The 21,228-nt window shown below is 32.0% G+C and overlaps 1 protein-coding gene across 1 annotated transcript; it reads right to left on the bottom strand.

Moving 5' to 3' along the window:
- Window positions 1–8,040: 8,040 nt before the first annotated feature.
- Window positions 8,041–19,150, bottom strand: LOC134265970 (uncharacterized; the record flags this gene model as incomplete). The annotated part of the gene is made up of 6 exons (XM_062748167.1): window positions 19,058–19,150; window positions 18,767–18,940; window positions 17,393–17,487; window positions 8,335–8,447; window positions 8,184–8,191; window positions 8,041–8,097 (listed from the first exon to the last, which is right to left on the bottom strand). Coding segments are annotated over exons 2-6 (437 nt in total), but the record flags the coding sequence as incomplete, so codon positions are not given.
- Between the last annotated feature and the right edge of the window lie 2,078 nt (window positions 19,151–21,228).

The following is a 21,228-nucleotide window of genomic DNA, read 5'->3' as shown; positions in this document are numbered from 1 at the left end:
TGAGAAACCCAAACTTTTAACATGCATGCGAGAAATATATGGGGGGAAATATTTACAATCTTAAAATTATGAATTAATAGAGGCTTTAACAAATGTATATTCATTAGAAAAAGTACGTAAGGGTTGCCCGCAACCCTGTGTCTCGCCTGCTGTCGCTGTGGTTAGTAAGAAATGATTGTCTGATAAACTGAAGCATTTATTGACATTTCAGAAGGAATAACTCAAAAATACAATAATAAAGAAATGGAACAGCTGACTTAATATCTAATCCCTTGGCGATTATATTGGCATTTATATATATATACATATACCCTGTAAATTCACAAATTATTGTGATGTTTTTATTATTGTGAATATTGCAACGTGTTATGAGTCGAAATAATTTGAACTTGCATTTTGAAATCAAATCCACTGTATATGTATCAAGTCATTCATGCAGAAAATGTAGGTGAAGATTACCTAATTATGGTACTGATATTGTTGGTTACCCATGATGTGTAGACTGACAAATTATCATGCCACTATAAGTTATAGTTGCTGAGATATGGACCTCCACCATAAATTTATGCAAAGTCACTCATGCGGGAAAATGTAGGTCAAGATGACCTAATTCTGGTACAGGCGTTTGTGGTTACCCATGATGTATCCACTGACAAATTATCATGCCACTATAAGTTATAGTTGCTGAGATGGACCTCCACCATAAATTTATGCAAAGTCACTCATGCGGAAAAATGTAGGTCAAGATGACCTAATTCTGGTACAGGCGTTTGTGGTTACCCATGATGTATCCACTGACTAACTATCATGCCACTATAAGTTATAGTTGCTGAAATATGAACCTCCATTATCAATTTAACCAAAGTCATTCATGCAGAAAAATGTAGGTCAAAATGACCTAATTCTGGTACTGATGTTGTTGGTTACTTATAACCTGTACAATGACAAATCATCATGCCATTATAAGTTATAGATGCTGAGATATGGACCTCCACCAAAAATTTAACCAAAGTCACTCATGCAGAAAAATGTAGGTCAAGATGACCTAATTCTGGTACTGACGTTTGTGGTTACCCATGATGTATCCACTGACTAATTATCATATCCCTAATGGTTAGTTACTGAGAATATAGGTCTTCACCATAAATTATCATCAAAAAACTAAGTCCAACTTAAGGAAAAAATACGGAAAAATTTGAATTTTTTTTTTCAAAATCATACTTGGGATATAAATTTTTATCCATACTGAATATTGTGTCCAAATTTCAAGAAGACTGAATAAAATTTGAGAAAGTTCTTGCAGTTTATAAAACTTTGACATTTGGGTTAACCAAAAGTTGGACGCCGACGACGACGACGACGGAATCTATGGTCGCTATGTCTCGCTTCGCGACATTCGTCGCAGGCGAGACAAAAACATATATTTACCCGAGTAACCAGTATAACAATTGAGAGAGAGAGAGAGAGATAAGGGTATCCTGGAACGTTTCCCATCAATATGGCAGCTAAGGGGAATAACTCCTAGGCAAAATATGTCATAGGAAAAGGGTCTATGGTTACTTGGGAATATGCTTGCTCCTAAAACTATGACCAGGAAAAAGACACTAACACCAAAGCCAACACTGGGGGTATAGCATAAGCTCAGCTCGACTTTGTCAAGGTGATCTAAAAATTATTCAGTCTCACTGCATTCCATGTGATCATCATGTACTCATGTTAACTGAAGCAAATCTTGCTGGAAAGTATACACTATAACCATACAACAGAAACAGAGCTGCACTGAGCAACAACACTCAGAAATCTGACTGAAATACGATTGAATCTGACAGAATATTACTTGTGAAATCCAACTAGATCCACTAACCGAAAGAAGGACAACAACAAAATTAGTAAATGAATTTATTTCTTCAACATGTTCAATACACTTGATTGCAATACTGGTTGTGTTGAGAGTAGAGAATTTCCAAGCAAAAATAAGAGTGGGAGATTTATTTGTAAATTTCCTTGAACAAAGCAGCAAGAAGATGAGAATGACAATATTTTGTCTTTTTACCAAATTGGATGGTCTTGGCGCACTGAAATTTTAAAGGGTGAAATACTTTTGTCCGGGTTTTACTTTTTGTCAAACAATTTTTGTTGTGTTTTTTCTACAGCTGTTACAATAGTTGCTGACTATAGAAAATTGTCACTAAAGTCATCAAATCAACGACAATACACAGAAAAGTCTGAAAAGTCTCTAATTTTTTACAAAATATATTTTTAAAGCAAATTACTGGTATTTGTACTGCGGATTCAGCAATATTTGTGGGCATCAATTTTCATGGATAAAGTAAAGATAACTTTTTGGAGGATAATTTATGTAAATTTGTGGATAATGACCATACAACAATAAACAAGAGGCCCATGGGCTTTATAGGCCACCTGAGTATCATGCAACAACTTTCCAACAAACGAATTTGGTTCTTGTTTTAAACAGAAGACACAAAATTTACAATTTTGAATGAGGCACAATTGCTTATCATAACTATACACTTAGCATGCTTAAATTGTTTTCTTAATACCCAAAGATAAGATCAGAGTAACAAAGAGAAAATGCATTTACACTTTATAAACAGTTGTGCACCCCACTCCATAGCTGCAGAACTGTAGCTCTCTTGAAAAAATATATATATATTGACAGACCGGAGAGCTACAGTGCCACCCATTGAAAAAACTGTATAGTTATTGCGCACAAAAAAGAATTTGGAAGAATTAATCAAGAACAGAGTGCTCTTTTTGTGCGCAATAAATATACAGTTTTTTTTTAGTGGGTGGCATTGTAGCTCTCCGGTCTATCAATATATTTTTTTGGAGAGCTACACTTCTGCAGCTACCCACCTCACAGGAACCACTACTTGGGCAACATATTTCAAAATTTTCAAAAAGACATCTTCGCTCATTATAAATGGTTGATTAAAACCAAAGAGCAGATTTTAAAGCAATAATTTTTCAGAATATTTATACCCCCCACCTCTGACCCAAGGGCCCTGAAATTAACCATTTTGGAACAGGCACCTTTCTTCATCAAAAATATGTACTTGGATCATTGGCATTATACCCAGGAGCAAAGGAATAGAATTTAATTCATGCATTTTCACTATAGAATATTATAGAGCCCCAGCCTCACACCAGAATCTCTAAACCATGAGCCATGAAATTCACAAATTTGGAAGAGGCATCCTTCCTCTTCATAACAATGTAATTGGTTCAATACTCAGGAGCAGAGAAGAATTTTTTAAAGAATTAAAGCAATTTCACTATATAATCATAAGAGCCATACCCTAACACCAGAACCCGACCCTTGGACCATGAAGGTTACAATTTCCGAAGAGGCACCCTTCTTCATCATAACTATGTACCAAATTCATTGGTTTAATACCCAGGAGCAGAGGAGAATTGATGCATTTTTTAACATATAATCAATATAGCCCTGTACTAACATCAGCACCCAACCATTGGGCCATGAAATTCACAATTTCTGAAGAAGTCCTCTTTCTCGTCATAGTTCATTGTTTAATATCCAGGAGCAGAGGAGGATATTTTTAAAGAATTAATGCATTTTCACTATGTAATCATTAGAGCCCCACCCTAACACAAAAACCCCTGACCCTTGGACCATGAACTGCATAATTTTGGAAGAGGCACCCTTCTTCAGCATAACTATGTACATTGTTCATAAGTTAAATACCCAGGAGCAGAGGAGAAGATTTTTAATTAATGACACATTTTCACTATATATTCTATATAGCCCTGCCCTAGCACTAGAACCCCTGATCCTGGGGCCATGAATTTCACAATTTTGGTAGAGGACGCGTTGCTTATAGGACTCAATGCTTATCACAATCATGCCAACAGTTTGATTGCTTGTAGTCCAAAATATCTGAAATTATCTTGGCTTTTTATACGATTTTGATATTTTACATGCCAGGAAAATATCAGAACCGGTACCATTATGAAAATTGGAAATTTCAGCATCTCCAACCAGAGGCTATAGAGGAAATAGATCGTGTTCGTCCTTATTTCATAGTTGAACACAAGGGAGAAAATTGGAGAAAGCAGGCTGCCACCACTAGTATTGACAAAAAGGTTTAATTTTTTTAATTGACAGAAGCAGAAATAGTGCTCTTTTAAAATTGTTTCATCACTTTTTACTTGCCTTTTGAAACATATTTACATCTAACCTTATAAATTGTTTCTTTTTAAAAATGAATCATATAGTAGAAAAATTAAGAAGTGTGACAAGTATCGCAATAAATATCATATTGTAAGAGAGGTGTATCTTTTCAGCCCTAATATAAATGGACCTCCTCTAGAACTTTTATTCAGGCATTATAAATAAATCAGCACCAAAGGATCAGGTCTTTACAATGAAAGAAATATAAAATAAAAATCTTCCATGACTTTTCAATTCTTCAAAAAAAAAAATTAATGAGGATTTTTTTAAATCCAAAGTAACGAAGTGTATAAAATCATGAAATTAATGAGTAATTTTTTACTTTGTCCATTTTTCAGTACTTTGATGATTTCATATTCTTTGATGCTTTTTGCCCAATACCTCAACAGTCTAGTCGAACCCCCAAACAGGGGTAAACGGAAGTAGGAAAACCGTACTCCCAAACTGGGGTATGAGCATGCACAGATGTTTAAAAATGTGCCTATTTCACGGAAAAAGTAGAGGTTTTATGAAAAATGCTGGTGCAAAGTAACCAATCATTTCGCAAATGTAAAACTACCTGGAAATGATTGATTAAAGGTGTTTTAAGAGTTTGTATTTTACAAAAATACAACTTTATTGTACAAATCAGGATTTATTCACTGGTAAAGTTGGCGATCTTGAGCTCTTTGTCATCAAGCAGGGGCTTACAGATAGATTTTTCAAGCACTTACCCACGGGCAAGTGCATGGTCAAATTTCACTTGCCCTACTTCAATTTTTACTTGCCCCACCAGCACTTTATATTCATCATAATGAATTAATTTGTCTCTAAATCGAAAAATTTTGCAGCCTAGGATTATTGTATTGAATATTGGCAACATTTATTGATTTAAAACCACCTGCCATTAAGTACTACATACCATACAAATCTGTTGATTAATTGTATGCTGTTTTATGTCCTGTTCGAGAATTTTCCACTCATATAGAGACGTAAAATTTCTATCATATTTCAGCTATAGTCATGATATCTGCTATTTGTTAAAATTAATGGTTTCGGACATTTGTTTTTTTCTTTTCTCATACCTGGTATGCTTAGACGGTTTTGTACTGAGTTTTTCACTAACATTGTTATAAACGATGTACTTATCGTAAGTTTTTGATCGTTTTCTGCCTCATAACTGTCAAAACTTTCTCCATTTCTCCCATGCCAATTTGTCACTTTCAATTAAGTACATGTACTTAAAACTTTCGGTAAAACTTGTAATGAATTGCATAATGACACAATTAAACTGGTTTGCATACGAAGTGTGACAAAGGAAGAATAACTCTTACAGCAAAATAATTTTAATATTTCGTGGAAAACTATGACATTTTTAAAAATATTGATTTTTTTTTTTTTAAGTCACTTGCCCACGGGCAAGTGCCTATTAAAAATTCACTTGCCCGCCTCTAAAATTCACTAGCCCCCGGCGTTGGGCAATGGGATTTGTCAGACCCTGATCAAGGTATTAAATTGGATTTGTCAATCCCTGATCAAGGTAATTAAAATAAAATATTTGATAAACAGACAAAAATAACTGATATCACTTTATTCCTACATTATAAATTCAAATTATGGAGAACTTAACATGTTGATTTTTTTCTGTTGACATTTTACCAATTTTATAGCAGAAATAACAATATTCTCGATCTTTTTTCCCTAGATAGATGATATAGATAAGTTTGTTTATATTGGATACAGCAAGAGTTACTGTTCTTGCGCATTGCATCAAGGGATGGAAAATCTCGTTTGGGGGTATACCCCCCCGTTTGGGGGTTTGACTAGACTGCTCAAGCCCTAGCAGAGTGATTCAAGTAACCTTTATAATCAGTAAATTGCTATTTGCTCACTAACATTCTTGTGTACATCCACTTATCATGCTTATATAATAAAAGTTTTCTTTTTAAAGGTGCATAGACACAGATTTGATTTATTTTCTCAAATTTTCTGTACAGTATAATTTCATGACTTTTATGTTGCTTTATGTTGGATTTTAATTTTTTTTTCATAATATACATTTTTATTGACCTGATTAATTAGTGCAGATTTATTTATCATGACTGCATAAAAGAAATAGTTAGGTCTATCTACTTATTTATATTTCTTTCTACACATCATCACCAATCTTTCAAAACCAGTGATGCTTATTTTTTTCAATTTTCTAAGCACCTGGGCGGTTAATAGGGATTATACTATACAGATGGACACATTTCTTTCTAATAATCTCTTCTGGTCTTTGTCCAAGAAGATTAATTTACTTGTTGGACCTCCAATACATAGTTTTCGACAGCCCTGAATTTAGCAAGAGTTACTTCCCGTTGGCCCCCATATTGGAGGTCGACCCTCAGTGATGTTTCCTCTTTTGTCTTACCAAGTTTAAGAGGTTGTAGCAGAAATATTTGGTGGAAAATATTTATTAAATTTTTTTTCAAATAAATGAGGCTTCCAAAAATTTATGTATTTCAGAAAAATTATTCCTAATTCAATATAGCAAATATCAAATTTTAAAATGGGAAGAACAATGAAGGAATACAGGCAATTGGACCTCCAGTATGGCGGTCAACGGGAAATAACTCTCACTAAATTCTGGCTTATCGAAAACTATCTATGTAGTGGAATTCAGGCCTTTTGTAAACTGGTCCCACTAAACAGAGAACTCTAGAGAACTTGGGGTTTATTAAGCGAATTTTAATAAATTGGATGCATAATTTGGTTGATTTTTTCTAAATCAATCGTATTCTATGAATAAAATCAATTAGGTTATTTAATGGAAGTTTTCTCCAAAAAATAGTGGGAAAATGTAACAAATTAGACAGTGAAACATTTTATGACACCCTTATCCCGACTGAGTTTCAAAAATTATGTTTATTGAAATAATCATCTTATGACAAAATTTTACAATTTTTTCACATTTTTAAAAAAAAATTAATTTCTTATTATTTTATCATATAAAAAGGTATGATAAACATGATAAAGATTTTAGAGATTATAGTAATCTGTTCAAATTAAGTAAAAACAACTCAATTCTTTTTTTTCAAATTCAATTTTTATATGGTATTTTGGTTATTTCAAAAAGAAATATTTCATTTACAGACAATAAATGATTAAAAATCATTAGGGTTCTCTAAGGTTCTTCAGGGCTCTGTTTAGTGGTAACCATATGTGGAGGGAGCTTTCAAAAGGTCATCAGTTGTTGTCTGCAAACATTAACCAGTTATATGCTATATAACATACAAATTATTTGGTAGTACCATACTTAAAAAAAAAAGGTGGAGAAAAATTGAATCCCTGTCAAATTTTATTTCAGTTTGTGCAACTGTTGCAGAAATAATGAACAGAAACTTCAAATAATTGGAATTTTTACAAGTCCAAGGAGCACAACTCTGTCCTGAATTGCTTGATCGTAAACATAAACAGATCTTAATTTTGATATTGTTATGATAAATCTGAATACCAAATTTCATTTTAGTATGTTCAACGGTGGTGAAGGAAATGAACGGAAACTTGGTGGACCAATGGACACACAGCAGCAAAGCAATATGCCCTTCCCTCTTCAAAGGGGGGACATAGGAAGATGCCAAAGATGTTCAATTTACAAGTGGTGAGAAAGGGTCCATGAATGTGACTGTTTTGCTATAGATAGTTTTCAATAGGTATGTTATACAGCACATAACTAACATTCCTGTTAGCAAACATCTGATGACTTTTGGAAAGCTCCCTCCACAAATACTGCAGTCTTTTATTTCTCTTTCTAACACTAAGGTGACTAATTACCTGGGACTTAATTAACGAGAACTTAGACTTACCTTGTAAATGCTTCTACTGGGATCTCAGGCTTCACTGTTTTGGCAAATCGGTTCAAACTGCAAGAAAGAAAATGAAATAAATTACACTGAATTCATGAATCAGCATCAAACAAAACATATCTTAATGAAATTTCTCTTCTTACAGAATTTGCTAAAAAAAATTCAAAACATTAAAAAACAACATGAGTTTAGGAAGTAGCATGAAAATTTTATAAATCTTTTAAAAATCTTGTCTGTGGCTCACTAACTGTTTATTGTCTGCTGATCATAAGTCACAGTAACAGTAACACATACCTGGAGGATGACACAGGTGTACACAGATTGGGTTAACAGGTAAGAATGAATGCCCCCTACAGGTAAAAACAATGGCAGGAGTATCCCTTCCCTACCTGTCCACCAATGAGAATCTGTGTAAAGCCAATTAACAGGGGAGCCCATAAAGTAGCCAGGGATGTTAATTCAGGGCTACACAAGTAAGGCTACCTGTAATTAAAAACCTCCGTGTAGTCCCCCTAAAACATCACAGTGGAGCTACCTGTAATTATTCCCCCCTGTACAAACATCAAAGGAGACCAATGGGGGTTACTGCCCCTGTGTACACATGGTACACAGTATACCTATTGTTTCATCAAATCCCATTTATGAAAGGGAAAAAAATACCAAGAGATTCAAATACATTAAACATATACTTTTTTTCTCAAAAATTTCATACAGTTATAAATAAATAAATTATTCCTCACAAAGAAAAAAAAAAAAATTCTATTTTATTGGCATATCTGCTTGCTTCTACCTGCAAAATTTAATTTCTAGAGTAGGTCAAGATAAATTTGGGAAAGATTAGTGGATGTAAAGATAGATCTTATCCAAGGTGTAAAATTCCACCTGTTCCTGTTGTTAATCAAACATCAAAGACCTCTCTTTACTTCAGGGTATATTGCAATCACATGTTTCTTTTTTAAAGGGTCATAAATTTGTATATGTAGAAAGAGGTTGTAATTCATAACTGATTTAATTTCTTATTTCTTTAAGCATGTCAACTTTATTTAAAATGTTTTTATCTTAAACTTTTTCTACATTTGACTAAAAAAATTAAATATAATTCACATTTTGACCAATTCAAATTAAAAGATTTTCATAGTTTATTTATTTACTAAAAATATATCAGTTTATGTCAAAGCTTGTTTTTTTGTGTGTGTGTTTATTTCTCTTTGTATTTATTTGTTATTTACAAATTTCCTGAATTTATTGGTTTATTGTAAGAATCCCAAAACGGGAAACAGGATCCAAGCTGTTAGCTCTGGTGTGTTTACAACACCTCCTGTTTCCTTGTGCTGTTTAGAGGCCAATCTCCTAGTGTGTGCCCTGATGTGATTCTAGTGATGGGTAAAAGTTGTCTACCTTACCAGATAGTTAATAGCCTTTGATGGTTAGACAAACCCTGGTTAATTATTGTTTTTACAATATCAGGGCACATGGTCACCTATTTAATAGATAACAATGTGTGAAAGACTAATTATCACATAAGATATTACAGTCTCACCAAATGTCCCCCCAAAATTCTTTATTTGTAAACTGGTTGTAATAATTCTACAATTTCATTAAAAATAACCTTACATAAACAATTGTATGAGAAATAATTTGTTACAGAATCATTGAGGGTAGTATAAAACCATTAAATTAAATACTTATTTGGGGTGGGGGGGGTTTAGATGTTGGGTATGGGAACTTTAGGACACGGCTTTAAATTAAAAATAAAATTTCAATTTTTGGTGAGTAAAATAGGGATAAAAGGGCTAAAGAAATTGCCCAGAAATTCTTCTAACATAATAATTAATTCTATTAGGAATTAAATTTTGCTTGTTTTTGTTTTTCTTTAAAAATCTTTGCTTGTAAATTTTCCCTTTTTCCCCCTCCCAATGAAAGTGATTTATTTGAAGAATCTAAGTCATGGCGTTTTAATACCTGACAATTATCAGGGAGCACCTGCAGTCCCCCACAATCAATATAACCCCATTCCTCCACTAGTCTACTTACAGACCGCTGTAATGCCAGGTGAAAACTTTTTAACAAACATTTATGGGGTTTATACGTTAATCTGCACAGCTGCATAGAGGCATATGGTACAATATCAGAACAATGACTTTGTGGTTCAGATCTATAAAATGCTGTTTGATTCAAAGATATTTATAATAAAGCAATCTTGTACAATGGGACAAAAATGCCATTTCACCATACATGTGTAGGGTAAAATGTTTAGGTCCAAAACTATGATATGAATACAAAGTAGAATGGTGAAAAAAGGAGGGAAAAATTTATAAAAGCACGTCTATTGTATGGTGTTATTATTTATTGAATTACTTTCTTTTTTGTTATCTTCATTGATTATTCCAGAGTTACTGTCCTTTACATAACCGGTCACAGCTTGTCACCCCACTGAGCCTTTATTCTGGGGGAAATTTTTCTGGGGGGTAAACCTATATCTCCTTTCACTCTCTTCTTTAAAACAGGGGCCCAGGATAATTTAAAACCTGGGCCTTCAGTTAAACCCCAAAAATCTGATTAAGACAACAAAAGATTATACACCTGTAAGCAGATAGGCCAGGGAAAACACAGACTTTGTAAAAACTGAGTAGAAATGCAAACAATTTCTCCTGTTTTGATCTTCTAAGACTATACTGCCCCCTAATATGTGGTTTTTGAGGGGACCTCCACACTTTTCACACCTTACAGAAAAAGATTTACAAATAAAAAACTACCTGCTTATCAATTTGAGCAATGTCGACTGAGTAATTTTATCAAAATAGCTTGTCTGAATTCCTTTACCCTTAAAACTAGCAACAAAATGTGAAAGTATTTGTTTATAATGAAATATTTTGTTTGTTGAATAAATTTTTGGTTGCTTTTGTATAAAATATTTTTATGCATATCAAATTTAACACCCAAAAGAAATCTTCACCTAGCAGTATACTTGTTAAAGTGGAAACTTGGAATTCAATAAAATTTAATCAATGTTAATGACATTTCAAACTAGTGAATCAAATGAAGCATAAACTACAACCACTTCCTACTTATGATTCACAAATACAACTAAGTTCGATAATTTGTTTCCAGCATAGGTAGTGACATCATTATCAAATCAAGTGGAAACTGTCTAACAGGGCCTCACAATGCAGAAGCAATAATTTCCCTGGGAACACCATGTCTGTGTTAATTCTACATTCCTTGTGGCCCGAACCTTTGCCTATTGTTATCATTGTACAGAAATTCCTGCAGACCTAAAATTGTTGATTCTACTAAGCAGAGAACAAAACAGACAAGGACAAAGAACTTCACCCTGTCTAATTCCAAGATAATTTAATAATGAAAAGCTTACATGTCTTGGAGAAAAAAACATGCTAGCATTTAACAATCACAGTAAAATGACAAGCTTGTTTTATTTTTTATGAATTTATATTTTAATTAAAAAATTTTATATCTTTGTCCATTTTTTAAACGAAAAATCGAAAAAATTTTATATTGTTTATTTCTTGGCCTTGTACAAAATTCTTTGAACCTAAATTTTTCAAATTTCTTACCCTTTTGAGAATTTTTCATTTTTAATTTCAGATTTAAATTATTTTTGGATAAATTTAAAAAACAAAAAAAGTTGAATTTCTTTTTTCAAAGGTGGGTAAAAATTTTTTTGGGGTAGTGATTCCTTTCAAAAATTTTTTCACAAATGTATTTAAAAAACTTTATCCTCTCCGAAACTTTTACAATTTTTTGACAATCATTTTAAAGTTGTTTTATGTATGTGCAATCAATTAAAAATTTCCAAGATGTCAAGACCTTTTATAACCCCTTACCTTCTTTCATTTACCGCAGTAATTGAAGATGGGGGGTTCCCCAAATCAGTAAAGCCAATTGTTGCCCGTGGGTAATTTTCAATGCTTTTTTTTACAACTTTCTGACTCTTTATTTATTTACAAAAAATCAAGATTTTTTCCTTGATGATAGTTCCCAAATTTTTTGCCCCAGGATAATAAAAATTGGGTGTTTTAAAAAACAAAAAACCTTTTTATTTCATTTTTACAAATTAAATTATTTTTTTGGGGGTTGGGGGTCGGGGGGATTTGAAATTTTAAATGATTTTGCCCGTTAAATTTTAAAAAGAACTTACAAAAAGTTTTTTTGTGATTTCTAAATTTTACTGAAATAAAAAATCTTTGTGTTTTTCATAAAATTAAAAGTTTCGAATTTAAAATTTTATTTAATGGTCAAAAACGAGTTTTTTTTTTAGTTTTTTAAATTCTTTTTTAAACAGGGCCCCCATTCAATTTTTTTGAATGTGGTTTAAAAATTAATTTTCCCAAATTGATTTTCCCTAAAGTCTAGTAATTTTTTATTTTTTTTTTTTAAATTTTCTTTTTTTTAAAGAACTCTAATACTGCCCCTGTTTAAATCTTAAAATAATGTTGAAAAAACAAAATGTTCAAATCAATTAATAATTGCCCCCTTCAATTTTATGGGTTTCAGGATCATTTAAAAAATTCCATATACAGGGGGTTTTGGTTTTTTCTAAAAATTTTTGGGGCCCTTTTAACAAATAAAATTACCAATTTGGGGCCCCTGGCTATGATATTGAAAAAAAAAATTTATGGCTTTTAGGCAAATTTATTGGTATAAACGGCAGGACACTAAAAACAATACCCAATAAGGGTTTTAAAATTTTATTTAAGGGGAAAATTAAAATAAAGTTTTGATATATTGATTTTTTTTTCTTTTTAATTTTTTAAACTTTTCAATTTCGCTATTATTTTTTTTTTTAAAAATTGAATCAACTTCTGAATTTTCTTTTTTTTAAATGGAATTTATTTTCCCTTTTCTTTTTTTTAAAGAAATTCAAAATCAGTTTATTTGTTTTGGTTTTTGTAAAGTTATATTAACCCAAAATTTCTCAAAATTTCCCCAAAAAATTAAATGCCCTTTATTTAAATTTAAAGAATTTTCATAATACAGAAAACTTTATAAACCTTCCCCTTTTTTCCCCCTCAATGAAATTGGTCTAAAAATAAATTTGGGGTGTTTTATAGAAAAATTCTGACCTAAAGAGTAATTAATTATCTATTAAATAACCTTGCTCCAAACCGCCCTGATTTAAAATTTATTTTCACTACTAGTGTAAAAACCCCCCAAGTTTATCTTTGCTAGGTTTTTAAAAGTTAAAACATCCCAATTTTTTCTTTTCAAAATTATTTTTGTAGGGAGGTTTTTAAAAAACGACCCTAAAGAAATTTTTTCATGAAATGGGCCCTGTTCTTAGAAGAAGGTGAAAGTTAGCAGCTAGAAGAAAGGACCCCCCGGAATAAAGATTTTTAAAGCTACTAGGTTGTCAGTATTTTCTTATTTTTTTTTTGTTTTAATTTTTAAAAATCAAAACAGTTTTTTTTCAGTTTTCAAAATAAATAATTTGTTTTGTTTTTATTTAAAAATTAAAGTATTTTAAGATTTAAAATAAAAATTGGGGTTAATTAAAAAATTTTTAAAACTAGATTTCCTATTTAGGGGGAGAGTCCCCAAAGGGGGGGGGAAACCCCAAAACCCCTAAAAAAAAAGCTAAATTAAAAAATACAAATAAAAAAGAACTTAACAAGTTTTAAGAAAGGGAAAACAGGAAATGTGCAAATTGTTACCTGGAAAGACTGGAAAAAATTTTTTTCAAAGAAAAAAAAATTATTTTGTTTATTTTAACTTTTAAACCTTTTAAAAATGGTCCAATAAGAAATTCCAGGTAAAATATTTCTATCTTTTCAGGATGTTTACAATTTAAAAGGAATATCCCCCTTTAATTTTTAATCCCTGACCCTTCTAAAATTACCCCAAAACACAGGAAAACCCAAAGAAAAAAATAAGCAAACCTTGTTCAATTGTTCTGGGGGTTCCCACCCGAACTTGTTCAAAAAGCCCTATTAGAAAATATTAAGTCAAAAGGATAAGGTAACATTTTTTAAACATTCGGAAAACAAAATTCAAAAAATTTTGGTAAACAAGTAATACAGTTTGCTAAATTCCTGAAATCAACCAAAAGTTAAATTTATTTTTAAGTAAAAATTTTTTAAAAAGTTTTTTTTTAAAATATCTTTTTTTTTTTTGAAATTTTAGTGGTTGCTTTTTTAATTTTTTTATCCCTAAATTTTAAAAAAGAAAGAAATGTTAAAAAGCATTCCTTTATTTTAAAATAGTCATTGGGAAGAAAAATTAAGTTGTGACATTTTGAAAACTCTATTTTTTAATACCAATTAAAAAACTTTTTTTCATATAAGTATAAAATCAAATTTATTACCTTTTTCAACGAAAAAATAAAGGATATTCCCTACCAATCATCTTTCCCTTTTAAAGTTTCAAATTTTGGCTATTAATTAAATTTTAAGGGCAATCACATTTAGACCAAGTATTTAAACTAAAGTGTTTCATTCCTTGAAAATTCTCCTATGTTTTTTAATTCAAGTTAGTTACCCCCCGAAAAAAAAAAACAGACAAACGCGGACCAAATAATTCCGATAACCTCCGGCTAAAAAAATGCCAATGGATTCTGTACAAGCTAGCTGATATAAAAAGTTTAAATTTCTTTATCATACAATAGGTTAGGACAAACAGGTTTTTTATTCCCTTATCAGCGTACATTTAACTAAATACTTTATAAGTTTCATAAAAATATTTAAATTCAGTTTGTCTTTGTTAATTGGATTTATGGATTGGTAAATATCACTTTTATGGCACTTAAGAAAATACAAAGAAAATGTTTAAAACATAGAATTTAACACCTTCATTAAATTTATATTTAATTATTAATATTTTAAATTTTAAAAATTTAACTCAGTGACAGAAATTAAAAGTCTTTATTTGTCTTCCTTTTGTAAATTAAAAACATTTTTTTCTTAAAAGATAATTTGTTATTTTTTTGATAAAATTTTAGTAAGTGTAAGATTAAAATGGGAAACGTGAAATTAAAAGAAAATCTTTTTTTAAAATTTTTAAAGTTTTTTTTTAAATAATTATAAAAGAATTAATCTTTTTTTTATTTTTTAAATTATCAATTTATATTTTTTTTAATTGAAGCTAGAATTATTTGAAATATAAAATGGCCAGAATCCATTTCTGTAAATATTTTAATTTTATTATGAATTTTTTATCGATGCTATACAATAATCGTAACACTAAATTTTTTCACTTGTATCAGTGACTGGGGACCATGTTTAGAATTAACATCAATTAACTCCTCCCTATCTCTCTTGAACCCTCAGACACAGGAACACTTCATAAGAAGAGCATGACAACACGTGAAAATAAATACATAACCCATTATGAGAAAAACAATATAAAAGATTGTTTATTTCCTCTGCCCCTTCCAGCTGTCAGTTCCCCTCACACCTTACTAAGTGACCAGAACATTAAATCTGTCATCTGTCTTTATTTTTTGTCCTCTTGTCAGTCATACATTAACAGCAATTGGACAGAGGGAGAGGAAATACTCCTCAACAACTCAAGTGATGATCTACTGTCCCTAGCAGAGGATTCTACACTTACAAAAGACCAGGGAAAGTTAGCTAGGACTATACAGTGCTCTCACAAAGGATTAGGGAGACTGCACTGTCAGAAGTGGCCAGCTTGATATGAAACTGCTATCTTGGCCAGGCTTTCTTTTCTTTAATTATTTATGATTTACACACAAACTGCTACATTTTTCATTTAGTACAATCAAATCAAACTTAAGGTTTTCTCCCTTTAACAAAGCGACTTGAATACTTCAGTGTGTCAGTAAATTCTTAGTACAGCTTCTACTCAAACTATACAAGTATAAACATAAGGCACATATGCTAAATTTCACTGTATTAAAAAGCATCTAAATCTGGGGTATAAACAAGAAAATGAGATTTTAGGGAAATTAATGGACTTAATCCCTTGAATGGTCTGTTTCTATTGACGTTCACACACCCAAGCTAGCCCAGTAAGCTCCCCAGTAAAACATGTCTATACAGGGGCCTGGTCATTAATCAAGGACTGTCCTACAAAACACTAATCTGCCTAATGAATATACTATTATTCTGAATCTGTGCAACAGTGTCACTGCCTAAATACATCTTATTTGTATAATGCATTAAAATTCCTGAAAGCTCACTGGGTCTTCACAGCAATTTTCATATTCATAGGGTACTCTCTTTATTCTTACAAAGTAATCTTCCCAATAAAATGAACATTATTCGTATCCTTAATGAATTTGACAGATGCTTAATTAGTGAACATTTGAAGAAAAGTAACTAAGGGTTTGACATTGTACTAATTGGCACCTATAAATTCTATAAAGAATACTTATTGCTGAGTAGTGCATTCAATTTTAAAACATTAAACTTTTACTCACAGGAAATCATGTTGGTTTCTCTTGCTGTGTCACTGATTTAAATCAAAATTGAAATACAGACTACCCTAATTAAGTGCTTAAATCCCACCATTACAAAATACGAACACCATAATTAACCAATAAACTGCTCACAATTAATTAGTAGGTTCAAAGAAAAATAGGTCTTTTTTGACACAAAATACTAACCAGAGAATGGGACTGTGTGGTTTATTTGATTTTGAGATAGACCTGTTATCAATAGGTTTGATGTTGTTTTTAAAAACTTAATCTAGATAATCATATTCTTATCACAGATTTGGTTTGATTGCCTTAATAGAGAGGAGAAGGTGTATATACAAGAATGAAAGTGTTAAGAAAGCCTCTCTCCACTAATGTTAAAAATAAATTCTAGGATTTTTAAACCCCCAAAGGCATAACTAGAAACACCCCCCCCCCCAAAAAAAAAAAGATTTAAAGAGAAAAGCACATTTAAAAGTCTGAATATGCTTTTAACCTTGTAAATTACATTGTAAAACTCTGGGAAACTAAACAATATTTATATCAGATGCCTTTGCATGCATAAATAATATAAGCTCCATCAACTTTCTTGAAGTGAAATAATATGAAAATTTCTCAATTGAAATATATACATGTAAATTCACATATAATTTTATACACAATGAACATACAGGGCCAAAAATGTTTGTTTTTTTTTTCTAAAAATAGAAAAAAAAACCACTGACCCAAAGGGCACATGCACATTACAATGAACTAGGCTACTAGCCCAGATTAAAAATTCACAGGACCCAGACCAGTGGGTCATCAATTATTCTCAACCCTAGCAGAGATGAAACACAGAAGTTAAACTTAAATTAATTAAAACTGAAAATAAAATGGGGGACTATAAAATTTGCCCAAAAAAAAATTAACATGTAAAAATTCTTTTTAATTATTAATAAGAATTGCTATAGATACCTGATTCTGAGGAGCTGGCCTGCTCCTGATTGGCTGATGCACATGTTGGTGGTGTTTCTATACTGGACAGAGACAACTTTCTTCTGGGGGTTCCTCTGCAATTGAAATAATTCAGCAGGTCAGATAGTATTCTTATATCATCCTTCATTCTGGCTAGTCTCTCTTTTACTATGCTAAGTATCAAATTTTGATTTGTGGAATAGTATCAGCTATGTCGTGACGACTTCCTACATGCATTAAAAAAATATCATTAATGTAACTTGTAAGTACTCTAGATGGCTTGTGTTTATTCCTGGATGACATAATAGAGTAACAAAACATGCTGCCCTCATTTGCATATATGTCAATCAAACTATAGGCCCTCCTGTAGTGGATACTCAGACTTCAAGGTTCAATTAACAGGCAACATGGACCATTTGACCACCTATTGTGTTGTAATTGATTTGTTAATAGGATAATTCCAAGAATACAGATTGGCATGTTTATATGAAAGTTTACATTTCTTTTATATAAAATAAACTAGCCAAATTGAGTTGATTTGATAGAAACTAACATAAAACTAACATAAAGCAGGGGGGAAATGAAGTACATGATGTCACAAGAGTAAGATTTTCTTACTTTAGATAAATAAGTCAAAGTGTAGTCAAATTGTACATGTACTAAACTTAAAGCATTTTTATGCATGTCCTATCACTGTATACATTTTAACAGTCAGACCAGTTTATAGTGCAGAACCTGTCTAACAAGACAGACTAGTAGGAAACACACCTTGATTGTGTGTACTGAACATGACTTTAATCATGGTCTCATCATATTATGAAATAGACATCTGCTTACTATATTTGCCCAAGGTGTCTGCAAAAGTAGCTATAGTTATAGCAGTTATTGTGAAAATCTATCTCTCAAATGCATTATTGATAAAAAGTGAAGGGAATGAAAAATGTGTAAATTTGTATAACATTTAATTATTCATTTTGACAACTGACGTATTCATTTATAATTATTTTTTTAGAATATACGAAAAGAAAAGGGTCTCAAATGAGATTATAATGAAACTGGAATTTTCAGCATCATAGGCATGATAGGTGCTTGATACACAAGTGTAAAAAAAAAAAAGCTTAATATACATTCAATACTGCCATATTGTTGGAAATGATATTTTTTAAAATACAAATATGTCTGATTTATATTTTTATTCATGATAATCTGGGAGGAAGCCCACCTAATTAAAAAAGCAACAACAGATTTATATACCCATATGCATTACTTATCCCCTAAAAAGAAAAGGGGCTTGATTTTACCAAAGGGTTTCCCCTTTTAAACCACAAAACAATTAAAATTACCTGTCTGTCTTCTCACCTATGTCACACTTACCTTCCAGTACTTAGTTCACTCAAGTTCAAAGCCAGATTTGACATTGGAGAATTCATCTTTGCCTTTTCTCGTAAAAATAAATTCTGAATCGTGTTACTTGTGGCAATAGTTCTTAATGGTTGGTGAAACTGGGAAGGTCTGTCATTTTTCCCAAGATTCGACATTTTCCATTCCCTGCATACATTTGAACAAAGAAAATCACAATGTCAGAGGAAAACATAAAGAACGATAGGGTATATTCTTATAAAACCAAGAATGCAGTTAATGCCAAGGTTCGCATGCAATTCTTACGCTACAGATAAGCCCCAGGGTGAGTCGATTTGTTGTCACAGCCTCCAAGATACAATACACAACGCGACAAATCCCTGAACTTAGCACCCGCTTCCCTCACAACGGCTCCTCATGCGATTCGAATAAGCAAAGAACACAAAGTCCAGCCCTGAGGCAAGTATTGCTACATAGCTAGTACCCCATGTTCAATTTCTAATAGAATTTGTTCATTTGTGTAAAAGATGTGTCTGGTACATAAAGCGCCGCCGTAGTGTTTGAAAAACAAGACCAAATCGACCAATCGGAGCGATGGTTTTATTACGTGTGTAGACAGGAAGTAGCTTTGTTGACAACAATTTTTGTGTATTCACTGCATTTTAACAGACAATTTTGCTTACATATAACGTACAGTAATTATAGCAACCAACCACTACTCCATGCATATTTTGTCGTATCTCTCAATGAAATCTTTGTGAATATTGACAAGGATAAACAAAGGAGCAGGTTAAAAAATATGAGTCCGCATAAAAACGGAAAGCCCCCCCCCCCCTCCTGCGACTGATAGTGGTCTTAAAACCACTTGAACATTGCATATTTTCTATTAATTTGAAACAATAAAAAGCATAAGATTGAGCCAAAATTATACGTTAATCGAGAGACAAAGCTCATTCTATCGGCCCCCAGATACGATCGAGTGATGACTGACCACAGGCACCTGAGGTATGGATAATACCCCCCGTATTTTTTTTAATGAAAAAAAAATGTAAGAGTGTAAAATATCTCAAAAATATAAAATTTCCCTGTCAAACCTACATATCGTTATATGCAAGCAGATTGTACTTTTTCTCACGTTTAAAGAATGGCCCTATTCGGTATAATAAATATACAGATAGGGTCATTCTTTAAAAAAAGTACAAGTACAATCTGCTTGCATATAACGACATATAGATGTGTTTGACGGGAAAATTTTTATATTTTTGAGATATTTTACACTTTTTCATTTTTTTTTCATTAAAAAAAGGGGGGGGGGGTTATTATCCATACTTCAGGTGCCTGTGGACTGACCTTTACACCTTTTTTTCTTCTGTAAAAGACTGAAATATATGAATGATTTTACATATATGTGTTTAGATATGATTTTAAAAATATGATAAGAAAGCACAAAATTTCCCCACAAAGCAGTGTTTCGTTTTATCAATCTTGAGCGAATCTTTGATTATGCACATTGGCTTCGGAAAAGCAATTTGAAGCCAGGGGGGTGGGGGGGCGAGCAGTTTTATTCAAAAAAAAAAAAGGAGAAATTCCATTTTCTCAAACACGAAAATCCTGTTTCGTTAGGGGGGGGGGGAACGTCACTTTCTTCAGTACCAATTTTTTTTCTAAACACCACCACTTTCCCTGTTTTTAACCTATTCTTGGCGACGTGTCTGTGGAAAGAGGGAGGCTAAACCTACGAAGCAATGTTCAATGTCTATACTTAGTATATGTTTGGAAAAAAAGGTGAGGGGGGGGGGGGGCAAACCCCCCCCCCCCCCCCCCCAGCGGTTCCGACGCCTATGTTGCATTTAACTCATATAGATGAACTTGTACAATATCGAAGATATAGAAATTCTTGATTTCTCGAGCAAATTTATTAAAGACCATTCACATAAACTATAGCCTAGATGTTTATTTGTATGCATTTTTCTTTTAACATTATGCAATACATGCGGCATGTATCATAAAAGGGGGAGGGGGCTGATCCCCACACAATCCCGTCCTAACTTTTTACTACATATATAATGAAAATGTCTATTGGAAGACTGGTCCCCCCAATTTTTGTTGCAGGATATGGTCAAATGAGGGAAATTTAGTGGGAAAAAGTGGTACTAAAACTAGAATTGGACTTCCGCCATTTGATTTTCAATTTGAGAATTTTCATTTATTTATTTAATAATTTTATTTGGGGGAGGGGGCGGCTTGTCAATTTTTTTAAAATTTTTTGTTAGGAAATTGAATCTCTTCTCTAAGTTCTCTTGCTACTTTCAAAAACGATGCCACGCCCCTGAAATGTCAAGCACTACTTGTGCTATTATCTATTACCTAATTTTCCTTAATTCTTGTAATCAATGCTTAGAAATTAGACTTTAAATAGGCCTAGATCAGAAATAAATATTATGTTCTGCATAGCATCGATCGGAACGAAGGAATGA

The sequence above is a fragment of the Saccostrea cucullata genome, unplaced genomic scaffold, assembly GCF_032062105.1.
Source record: "Saccostrea cucullata isolate Sc308-1 unplaced genomic scaffold, CSIRO_AGI_Scuc_v1 ctg18632, whole genome shotgun sequence".
NCBI lineage: Eukaryota > Metazoa > Mollusca > Bivalvia > Ostreida > Ostreidae > Saccostrea > Saccostrea cuccullata.
The sequence above is the reverse complement of the archived record's forward strand: the minus strand, read 5'-3'. Positions and strand labels throughout refer to the sequence as shown.